The 12,553-nt window shown below is 44.7% G+C and overlaps 1 protein-coding gene across 1 annotated transcript in view; it reads left to right on the plus strand.

Annotated features, from left to right (window-relative positions):
• LOC307090315 (wings apart-like protein homolog) overlaps positions 1-12,553 on the plus strand; it is a 44,349-nt gene that overhangs the window by 12,001 nt on the left and 19,795 nt on the right. Inside the window, exons 4-5 of the mRNA XM_079756899.1 lie at positions 270-655; positions 2,336-2,448. Of these exons, the coding sequence (XP_079613025.1) occupies positions 270-655; positions 2,336-2,448 (499 nt within the window). The remainder of the gene's footprint in view (positions 1-269; positions 656-2,335; positions 2,449-12,553) is intronic.

Below are 12,553 nucleotides of genomic sequence, written 5' to 3' on the forward strand. Positions count from 1 at the left end.
CTGTAGCAGTGCTAGACGCCAGCTCTGCCATAAGCACTGTGATCAATTCTTAAGGCGCGGTGTGGCAAGAATCCGATTCAAAATGGAAAACTGAATACGTGGGAATCTAGGGAATATCTGAATATTCTGGTACTCCCTACGGTCTGCTGACCATAGTTGCGAGCAAACTCTTTATCAAAACGTATGGAAGGTGTTAACCGAATGTTCTTAATCCCTAGTTGGAGGGAAGCAGAAGCCATCTTGTTTTGACGCCGTTTATCCCTCCCCAGGGTGAGGCCTGCCCAGAGCAAAGTGAAGAAGGACGCCAAGAAGGACCTGTTTGGGTTCGACGATCCGGACGCCGTGCAGGGAGCAGACCACAGCGACCAACCGGTGGGCAGCTCCAATTACAAGATTAAATACTTTGGCTTCGACGACATGAGCAACAGCGACAGCGAGCACGACGAGGCCCCTGGCGAGCCCGCCATGCTCTCCAAGAAGAGGAAGAAGGCCAAGAGCGTCATGGAGTTGGACATGGTGGAGTCCCCGGTCTCCATGGAAACACCCGTGGACAGCCCGCCCGACCCCTTCGACAGATGGAGGGCCCTGGAGGAACTGGAGGCTAAGGAGAAGAAAACCACAGAGGCCCGGCGGCCAGACAGAAGCATGGGAACAGGTTAGTACCAACACACTCGTACAGTGCTGAGGGGCCGGGAGGCTGAGCTGGGGTTAACTCTGTGGATGCAGAGTAGGCTTCAGAGGTATGTGATGGCGTTTCACGGTGGAGGTTGGCCGGTCCATTCAGTGTGTGTACCATACAAACACCCTTTGTGCTTCACACACTTCCATGAGCACCAAGTTGAGGAACCGACATTCCACTACAAACTAGTGTAATGCCATGTACTCACAATTACAGTATACACAAATGTCTATTTACACCACCTTTTCACTGTTGTCTACAATCACACACGAGTACACACAGACACGCACATTGACACAAGTTCCCGCACAGGCAAGCTAATCCAGTGTGTAGCGGGTAAACATTGTCCATGTTGAGGAAGGGAGCTGCTTTCTTCACTCCTTTTTAATTAACGTACTGTTAAGTCCCATTTAAGATGCCCAGTAGGGTTGTGCCGATGGACGACCGACATCACGAGTATTTTGTTTCCAAATATTTATTTAAAAAACGAAAATATCTGTTTGGGTCTATGTTAAATTAAACGGTTTTATATCTTAAACAAATTCCGTTGCAAAGAGCGCAGCATCAATATCCTAATTTAAAAAGGTTAGCCGGCCGACGCCAACACATTTTGCCTATTGTAAGTTGACATTGTAAACGTTCACAATCCTGCTCTATGCCCTGTGATAGTTTGTTTATCATCATTTCTATTAACTTCTGCGTAGCGCACACGCAAGTGGTCATGAAGAATGGTCGTCTGCCCATCTTTTGCGCGGATCACAGATGAGCAGATCTTGCCACTTTAGTCGTGTCCCTTGGCTGTCCACTCATCAGGTCTTAATCCCAAAAATGTCCATGTAGGCGAAGTAGTACCCTTTTTAGCAATCAACGCCATGTTTCAACTCTCAAGTGGAAGCTACTTTTTTTTTTTTTTCCTAACGTGCAAAAGCCTGGATGAATAATTAGTTAGCTTATTCAAATAACACAATTATAGTTTTGAAGTAGAAAAAATATTTATGTAAAGAGATAGTAAAAGGTGCTAACACCAACACACCACCAACGTATCGTATAAGTCAATGAAATGTCCTTCGATATCACCCCTGCTATACTGCCAATCCCCTTCAATACGACTCAAAATGTTCCACGTGTTCCCAGAACTGAATGAGGGATCCCATTACGTGAATGTTGAGCTGACTCAACACTCAGTTTACCTCATACTGTGAGGAGTGCTCATCTCTACCCTCTGAACAAATGCCATGCCTGCCTCACCATGCAGCCGCCTTGCAACACGTGGACAACCAGTGTCTCTCATGTATTGCTGTTAATATATATATATATATATATATATATATATGACTCATACTTGTATAGAAAATAAAACATGTGTAACCCATTATACATCAGCTGTTACATCACCAGTGTCCTTCTTCCTGTTCTTTAGCTGATGCACAAAATCCATATCATATTGTAAACCAGGTAGAAAAAAGTTCTGTGCTGGGTTGTATTTGCATGGCAGAATGTCAGATATTTTAAACATAACTGCTCAAGGGAGTATTTTATGATCATCAGAAGTTACCATTTCCTTGATGTCTGATTTCCTCAACGTACCACACCTGTGGGACTGGTCTTTTGTGTATTGCTGAGTGCATTCTGACCTCATGTTCCGTGTGTTGTCAGACTCCCTGGCAGAGAGCCTCAGGGTGGCCCAGGCCCTGCTATCCCCAAGGAGGCCAGCCAGCAGCAAGCAGGCTGACAAGAACCAGGAGAGCCACCGACGCATCTTCAAGAAGGTCAGTAGCCTCTTCCTCTCTGTCCATCCCAGTGCCATGATCCCCCTATTCAAGAACACGGCTCACCAACTCAAATATACTTTATTCCCCCTCCATCGTCTGGATCAGATGTTAAAGTCCGAATCTAATGTCTGGACTAAAATATGTAGTTGGGACTGATGTTATACTCAAAATCAAAATCACATCTTTATTTTCATCTTTAACCTCGACTCCTATCAGGTCACATTAAATAACGACACCTTCACTGTCGTTTTTGAAATAAGTTTGAAATCCAAGTTGGATGGCTGGTTCACTTGCTGTTTACAGCAGAACTAATCTGCAGAGTCTAGTACGGCATCGTGGCTCTTTGTTTTAGCCCTTTCCCAAACTGTAGGAAAGTGTCACAGCCACGCACAGACATGCACGCACACTGACTCGCCAAACCCCTACCTCTCTTCTGCTTTACTCAAAACGTACTGTACCGAACCGTGACACTTATATGAACCAACCTGTGAATTTTGCGAACTGTTCCTGTACCCTATAGTGCACGGATACTGCATTTTTTTAAAGAGTTTTTCGAGCTTGGGTGTTTCGTCTCTCAGTTGGAAATGACAGTGTTGACCAACACTGTCATTTTTTTTCAGCACTTGTCATTCATTAATGTGCACTGGGGAGCAGTGGTGCTCCCCAGTGCCCATGAATGAATGACATGACCTGCATCTGAATGAACTCTTATGTCACCTTTTGGTTTTAAGAGACGGTGAATCCCCAATGCTGTAATTTTCCTTGTTGCTCTAAACATGGTGATATGTCTTTTTGGATCCTCAACAATAACCTATCTAGTAAACGATGCCATTATCTCACTGGAAAGGCTGTGATTGGGCGAAGACGGGATGAAGATCCTTTGTTTTTGCCAGTCTCCCCAAAACAGTATGTGACTGTTCCCCTCTGCTTCGATGCAGGACACCCCCTTTTCGTCAAGCTGAAGTGCCTGCTCTTTGGAGCGTCTGATAAAATGACTAATTGCTCGACGCTTCTCTGTGTCTTTCCCTACCTTACTCAGTGAGGTGGTAAGGGACAGCTCCCAGATGAGATAACCTCTGTATTGAGGCTTAGGTACTGGTGGCTGGGGTCTCTTTGCTCAGCATTGCATGTTCCTAAAAGGAGACAGATTATAGTGTTTTATCAACTAGTAAACATAGTATATGAGTAACAGGAAACATGTTTTTGAAGCTGTTTGCTGGAAATGGCTTTTAGGAAAGAAAATTTCGCCTACCGCTATTACCCTTTGTTTCAGTCCCTTCAGAATGGGCCGTTTCTGGTGTCTGAAGCTTTAATGTAAATGAGCTGCCGTCCATTGACCAATGAGCTGTCGGAGTGAACCACAGCATGGAGGAAAAGTGGTTGTTGCCATTTGCTGACTCCCGGATCTCTATATCTATATAATATTATACAATAATAATAAATATAACCGCAAGCGATGATTAACGGGGTCCGAGCAAAATGAAAAGTCAAGAACACACTAATGGAAGATATATATGGATATTTTTCTGGCATTTAGAGAGGTGGAAATGTTCCCCAGATCATGTAAATTAAACTCCCTGATGGGATGAGTGCACTGTGGAGCTGTTTTTGGGAAACAAACATAGTACCCGCAAGGTATTTCTGGTCAACGGCGAAAGCTTGGTTATGTTGCGCAAAAGTTTGCCGTCCTTCTTGGACGTCCTACATTGTTTCTCTTTGTTCATTGTGACGCTGTCGTCTTTTTCCTGGGATTTATTAGCAGGCTACACTGTGTCGGGCTGCTATGAGGTCATGATGCTAACGTAGCTACCGCTACGTTAGCATCTGTCGCCATCCGGCTTTAACTCGGCCCTACCCAAAGGGGGATGTCGGCGGTGGAAACGTGAGCCGTAGCTGAGCTGGGCCGAACCGCACCTTCACTACTTCACCGGGCCGCACCCGCCGGTAGAAATGCGGCATAAGCTGATGTTTTGCTACTTATTTTTTATTTGTTATTTTCTTCAGATCACCTTCTACAGAAATTACTTCAACTTAGAAACAATATCCTTAACAAGGGGTCATAAGATTCATACGCTCCTATGTATCTAATCAAGTCAACAGGAGAATACGTCCAGAAAAAAAAGAACATTGAAAATAAACATGTAAACAGAACAAACATCTACTTAAAACCAAACATGGGATGTAGACAAGTTCACCTGGCAGATATAATCAAGGTTAATTCCATAAATCACATGGTTGCTTGAATGTAATTTGAATTTGACCAATGGGATTTTAAATTTCAACTTATCGAGATGCCTCTTACTTGGAAACAATAACCGTTAATTTTTAGGGTTAGCATGTAAATGCTGTAATAGGCCATATAGTCTGCAGGGCTATAGCCTGTAATGTTCCCGTTGATTGTATTCCTCTGGTTACCTATTCTCCATTTTATAAAGACTCATCCCAACACTATCAAAACCTTTTCAACAGAGACCGAGGACTGCTCTCTTTCTCTCTCCCTCACTCTTAGTCTCTTCCTTTCTCCCTGTTCCTCTATCCTCTCCCTGCCTTTGGGATTAAGACTATTAAGTTAATGTCCTTGTGGTGTGGAGGCGTCGCAGACTCCGGCAGAGAGTTTTAGTGGGCTCCGGTCTGGGCGTGTTGCCCGTACGGCCGAAAGCATCCCACCATGCTCCTCCTCCTCCTCCTCCTCCTCACCCTCTGTCTACCCTATGCCTCCTCCTCCCTAGTGTCCTCATTTCCTCTCACCCTCTTAGTCCATCCTTCCTCTCTCTCATCTTCTCTTGCCCTTTCCTCCGCCTCCCCCTCTTCCTTTCCTCTTCCTCCCATTCTCACTTTTCTGCTCACCCTCTCCACCTTCCTTGTTCTCTTTTGATTTTCTCTGACATTCCCTTTGTCTCTCCTACTTGAATTATAGAAAAAAATTATCTCATACCATTCATCACAGCTTTCTCTGTTTATAAAATCTCATATCCTCTCTGCTCTCACCCCGCTCTCCCTGAAATAGCCATTGTCTCTGGGCCGGACTCGGTCCGTCTTTGGGCTGAATGGGGCAGGCGGTTGAGCTCATTATAGAAACCATAGCTGTGGGAAGGGACCACTCTGCTTGAAGAGTCCTGAGGTAGCTACACTGCATGTATAGCTACCTCAGTTTTAAACAGGAAAAGTGTTGGGAGAGACAGGATAGTGCTGGGAGAACAGAAGTGTTTTCAGATGTTTTTTAAAAGAGTCCAGACTGGTGGCTGAGCGAATGGTATTTGGCATCTTGTTCCAACATTGAGGCTGTAGAAACGAGAGCAGTCTGGATTGAGATCTGGTGGTGATGTTGGCTCAGCACAAAAATCGCTAATTTGATGAACGCAGAGGTCTAGAGGGGATATATGGCTGGATTAACTCAGAGGTAAGAGGGTGCTGAACCAGTGAGAACCCTATGGGCCAAAGTCAGGATTTTACATTTGATTCTTGCTTCAATGGGGAGCCAGTGTTGTGATACCAACAGACGTGTTACATGTGCCCTATTAGGCTCTAGAAAATAAGGTGGGCTGCTGTGTTCTGGATCATCTGCAATGGCTTTATAGATCATGCAGGGTGACCAATTAGAGCGGAGATACAATAGTCTAGTTTAAACAAGACCATAGTTTGGACAAGGAGTTGAGTTGAGTACTGTGTAAGGTAAGGTCTGATCCTCCTAATATTGTAAAGTGTGAATCTGCAGTTCACAAGTACAATAGTAGCATTGAATAGTAGTTCAAAAAGTTACCCCTAAGGGTAATGCTTGGCTTGGAATATCAGCAGCTAATTTTTTCTAGGTTTAGCTGCAGGTGTCGTTTTTTCATCCATACCGAAATGTCATGCAGACAAGCAGAAATCCTGGGGATTGTGAAATCTTCTGGGGGGAAAGACAGATACAATTGGGTGTCGTCTGCATAGCAGTAATAACTGAACCCATTGGAAGTAATTGTCTTGCCTAGTGAGGTGATATAAATGGAGAAAAAAGGTGGCTGAGAACTGACCCCTGGGGTACACCAGTCATCAGCTTGTGAGTCTTTGACCGCCAACTTTGTAAATTAATGTACCACGTTGGACTGAGCTAGATTCTCTTCTGTTGGTTTACAGAATTTAGTACACATTTTCTCAGAATAGAAAGTTGCAAAGTCATCAGCGCCCAATGAAGTAGCAGGAGGTCGTGGCGGCGGGTGAAGAAGAGAGTTAAAGGTAGAGAACAGCTGACGGCTGTCTGTAGCACTATCAATTTTCATCAGATAATTATCATGTTTTGCTATAGTGATGCCGGAGTTCTCTAGCAGTACCCAAACGATACCATGTTCTAGTTTTTATACAGGGGCCCACACTTTCTCTCCAGCTCTCTTTCCGTCTCTTTCTTACTCTCTCGATTTGGCTCTCACTCTATTGCTCCCTTTCTCTCGCTCTCTTATTGATGCACTTTCGTTCTCCCTATTTCCCCTTCCATAACCATTATCAATGCCATCGCTCCATGCTACTGCAAAACAAGGTGACAGGTCCCACTGAGCTGCTAATATACGCCTGAAGTCCTCTTGGTCAATGTTTTGGTTTATTCTTGAGAAGTAATTGTAAGCGGACGCTGAAGTTCTACCTATGGTTGAGCTACCTGCCCTTCCACACGCAGGCTAGCAGGCAGAGAGACAGACAGACAGACAAGACTGTGTTCCAGTGCTTCCAGCTCACTCCCTCTGGTTAAAGTAGTAAAGGTTAGGGTTAACCCTAACCACAACCTGCTGTTAGCTGCTGACACAGGCAATGTCAGCATTCTTATCCTCCTCAACCTCACAGCTGCCTTTGAAACACAGCTGCCTTTGATACAGCCATCTACTAACCAGACTAGAAATTCTGCTTGGTATCACTGGTGCTCCACTGTCCTGGTTCCAATCATACCTGAATGAGAGAAGACTTCAAATCTCCTGAGTCCCCCCCCCCTCCACATGGTGTCCCCCAGTGCTCGGTCCTTGGCCTTCTGCTGTTCATAATCGACATCCTTCCTCCCGGCTGTATAAAAGGAAACAAAGGGCTGAATTTCCACTGCTATCCGGATGACGCTCAGATTTACATTCACACCAAGCCTGCTCGCACGTTATCATTATCCAAGCTGGTCTGCTGCTTAAATGCCATTAACAACTGGATGACTCAAAACTTCCTCAAACTCAATCAAGATAAGACAAAAGCTTTTCTAATTTCTACCTCTAACATTCTGAAAAAAAATGGAACATCTTCAGATATCTATCCCCAGCTATTTCGCTACCACCTCTGCTGAAGTAAGACATCTGGGCATAATACTGAATTATACTCTCTCATTTGATACACACATCAAAAATATCAACAAAACATATTTTTTCCATCTAAAAAAACATCTCCAAACTCCGGCCTTCCCTTAATTCATCTGCAGCAGAAACATTTATTCATGCATTCATAACGTCAAGGCTCGACTACTGCAATGCTCTACTGTATGGCATCTTAACTAAGACCTTAAATAGGCTGCAGTATGTCCAAAACTCTGCAAGGCTACTCACCCGCACCAGGCCCTGGGATCACAACGCTCCTATCCTCCAACAGTTGCATTGGCTCCCTGTTCATTTCCGCATTCAATACGAAATCCTTCTGCTTGTCTATGCATCTCTAAAAGAGCAGTCTCTATCCTATCTATCGCTTTACCCCTTACCAGCAAACCAGCACCCTTCGTTCCTCAGATGCTTGTCTTTTAGCAGTCCCCTCATCCCAGCTTCGCTCTATGGGTGACAGGGCTTTCAGTGTGGCAGGCCCCAAACTCTCTGCTTCAGATGCACCAAAGCACAACAATATCCACTTTTGAGACATGATTAAAAAGTCATATTTTTATTTCAGCTTTCCTTTCCACCTCCTGATTCCACTTGCACTCCCTCTTTTTATTTTTTCTCCATTGTACTTGTTCTAATCTCTACATCTTTAATTTTACCCAGCCTGTGTCCATTGCTGTGTTCTGATATCCATACTTCCATGAGTAAACTTAAACGTAGTACACTATTCGCACTCACTAAGTGCGCTGATTTTCAGATGTCAGTGTCGTTCTAAATCGAACACTCCGTGGTGCACTAACCGGAAATTACGATCGCGTCTGCTGCCGATGCTCATCCCACGCAATAAACTTTCAGATTTGAACTGTGAACTCTTTACGCAAAGTAGCTATAAAAAGCTATAAAAACGACAAAATGACTCCATTAATGCACGCTATGTGGAAAATGCGCCGACGTCGGCTCAGAAAACAGCTATTTGTTGATCTTTTTTCGAAGGCTTACATTTATTGTCACGTTGTCTTTGGGATTGCTGTGCTGTGGGATCGGGCAGCCCGTCAACGAGATCTCTTTAACGCTTGCATTTTATTGGTAACCCTTGTTGATATTGTTGTGTTGACCAATGAAGTACATGTACTAACATTATGTTGCTGGGGCAGACTTGACAGGAGAGGGCAGGAAAGAAATCGCAAAACGGGCCGAGCGTGGGGCAACCAGGCGACAGCGGCCGATGGGCGTACGATTTTCAGAAGGGCATAACGACCAGATAGCGGGGAAACGACGGCCATGGCCATCGTGGCTGTAGTGAAATTCCCACCCTGGTCCTTTGGGACCTTGAAAGGCGCTTTTAAAATACAATTTATATTTAAATACTCCCTCTTTAGGCTTATTAGGCCCTCTCTGCTCTCCTGGCAGCTCCTCTGGCCACCGGGTCCCCTCCTCAGCCAGCTCTCCCCTCCGCCTATCCCCAGCCATCAGTCTGTCTGTGGGTTGGTCTATCTCAGCGCTCCGCGTTTTAGTCTTTCATTGTGAGACCACTGACCTCAGGTTTGGAAACAGCCAAATAGACAGGGAGCCATTAGGGCAGGGGTCACAACACAGTGCCCGTGGGCACCATTTCGCCCTCAAGGACCATATGAGCTAAAAATAGCACAACTCACCAGTGAGCTGCGTCTAAAAAGGTTTTTTAATCACACTTATCACATTTATATAGATAAAAATAAAATAATTAAAAATATTTGTATAATACATGAAGTTTCGATATGTTTAGTCGAACTCTGACCTATTCCAGTTCAAAGGTGAGCGGGAAGCAGCGAAGATGGAGAGCTGAATGCGCCTTCTTACCCCAAAAACATGGCAGATAAAAGAAAGATCTTATAATTTTCCCAGTGAATGGGAGGAAGAGTTCTTTTTTACTACTGTGAAAGAAACCTGCGTTTGTCTCATTTGCGGGGCGACTTTCCACCGGGAAGCACGTTTTGGGCAGAAAAAGCCTGTGAGCTAAAGGCAGCTTTGGGAAAGCAGCAGTCTTTTTCAGGAGGCCGGCGAAAAACTCCCAAAAAGCAACCGAAGCCTCGTTTAGAGCTACACATTTTCTGACAAAGAAGAAGAAGGCCTTTTCAGACGGAGAAGTTTTCAAAGAAGCAATGATGATAATAAAACACTGTACTTAAGACGGGAAAAATGGAACCGATCTAATCGCCACTCTCTCCGATGTCTAACTGGGGGACTAGACGGGCGTCGGCTATGTCCGTTAACCTGGCTGAGCAGCTGGACCGGGATCTGACGAGGTGGAGGTGGTTTAGCATCCAGTGCGACGAGTCCGTGGACAACAGCGGTACAGCGCAGCTCTCGGTCTTTATCCGGATGGTGTTTGAAGATTTCTCCACAAAAGAAGACCTCTTGACACTACTGCCCTTAAAGACGTTGACAACGAGGTGAAGGAGTTTTTCGCACAGAAAAAGGTAGCAATGGAAAAGCTGGTAGCGGTGACTACAGACGGGGCTTCTGCTATGATTGGCCAACATGCAGGTTCCATCGCTCACTGTAAAGGTGACCCAGACTTCCCAAAACTTCTGCATTCCCACTGCGTCATTCACCAGCAGGCGTTATGTTCAAAAGTGATCGGCTTTGAGTATGTGATGACTCCCGTTGTGAAAATCATCAACAGCATCCGCTCCAAAGCGAAACAGCTCAGGATATTCAAGGTGCTATTGGAGGAGATGTCAGCAGAATACGGCTGACATCTCCTCCAACGGTTTATTAGGTAGGCCTACCTAATAAATCGCTGTCTAATCAATACTTCATCCACTGCCTCTTCCGTGGTCATTACAATATTATGAATAGACTGCGTCGGGTTCTCTGACGTCTCTCCCTCTTCCACAACAGGTAAAGACATGCAATGTTGGTTATCTAGGCCATGGTTGAGACTTAATTGGCATGAAGCACCGTTGGCGGGCAAAAGATGTGGCGTGACAAATTCGCCTGACAAAACTTGCACAGCAACAGGTTATGATTTGTCACGCGACAAAACTTGGGCTGCGTTCACACCAAAATACACATTTGTCACCCCGTCCTTTGAGCGGTCTGTTTTTCCCTCCTTAAATCATTCTTTCATCCTTTCCCTTTGTCTCCCTCTCTTGTCCATTCCCTCTGTCTCCCTCTCTCCCATTCTGTCTCCCTCTCGCTCTCCCCCTTTCTCTTTTCCTCTCCCTGTCTGTCTCCCTCTCTCCCTTTTATCTTGTCCACTCCCTTTCTGTCTCCCTCTCTCTTGTCCATTCCCTCTGTCTTTCTTTCTCTCCCGTTCTCTTCTCCTTTCCATTAAGATTTGGGGCATTTAACAGATGCTTTAATCCAAAGCGACTTACATTTGTCATAAGAAGAAAAAATACATATCGCTGTCGGTACAGTAAGGATGTTCATAGAACAAAGTGCAAAGTGCTAACAATCGCCAGGTTAACCCTGTATGCAACAAAGATAGCTAGGATAAGATGCTACACACACACAATTTAGTACTATAGCTTAAGACGACGTACAATAAGTGCCAGGACGTACAACATACAGCAAGTAGGAGGGGTGGGACAGGGTGGCTATGCAGAGTCTAGGTGAAATATGAGCTGGTGAGGCTTGAGTCTTGCAGAAGCTGTTGAGCGACTCTGCGGTCTTAACATGAGCAGGGAGCTCGTTCCCGCACTGCGCTGCCAAAACAGATAAGTTGTGACTTTGATCGACTTTGACTTGCTCTTAGCGATGGCCTCTCTGTCTCCCTCTCTCCCCTGCTCTTGTCAAGCCCCCCTCTTTCCCTCTCTCTCACTCCCGTTCTTTTCCATTCCCTCTGTTTCCCTCTCTCTCCCCGTCTCTTGTCAAGTCCCTCTCTCACTTTCTCTTGTTCATTCTGTCTCTTTCTCTTGTCAAGTCCCTCTCTCTCCAGTTCTCTTATCCATGCCCTCTGTCTCCCTCTCTCCCGTTCTCTTCTCCATCCCCTCTCTGTCAAGGAGCTTTATTGGCATGGAAATAAAACTGATAACTTAACTTGTAAATATATGTACATTGCCAAAGCATATATAATGACTATGTATTATTAAATGTTAATGGGGAAATATAAATTCCAAGAACAATAGAAAAAAACGAAGGTAATGATCAGGGTAAGAGTCAGTTACTCAAACTTTTCAAGAATGCAAAACTTCTCCAACATGCCAGTTGATGCTCAAATTTATATTGCGTGGTTCAAATTTCAAGTTGAAACCCGTTTTTTTTGTATGTGGAAACAAGGATACCAAATGCGTTACTTGGCGGACTCTCTAGGGGGCGCGTGACTAAGGCTGAGTGAACGCAGTGCAGAGTGCATGGTGAGGCATGAGGAACCCTGGGCATCAAGAGAGGGAACACCCAGCAGCACAACTGAAGCCATTGTCCTTCAGAAGGAAGTGATTGTTTAATTGTTGTTCTGCCAGTATTGACATGAAGTACTTCTCATGTCCAACACAACCTTGGCAAAGTCCTCCAGGTCAAATTAGGATTTATACGTAACAAAACAAAGTTGGTATTTTCCTAACCTCTTACTCAGGATATGCTTAAAAAAGTACTGGTATATACTGTCATTGCCTTGGTCGATTTTGAGTTATTAGTCTGTATGTTGGTTATCACAATATTATTCCCTCTGCTCTTATCTCTAAACATTTACAAGTTGCTCTCTGTCAACGATGCCCAATGTATTTTTATTTTGCTTGTATAGATGTGATATATATTCATATAAACAAGGTACACTTAAAGCGAGGGTAGGCAATTTAATGAAACCA

The sequence above is a fragment of the Pollachius pollachius genome, assembly GCF_949987615.1.
Source record: "Pollachius pollachius genome assembly, chromosome: 19".
NCBI classification, from domain to species: Eukaryota; Metazoa; Chordata; class Actinopteri; order Gadiformes; family Gadidae; genus Pollachius; species Pollachius pollachius.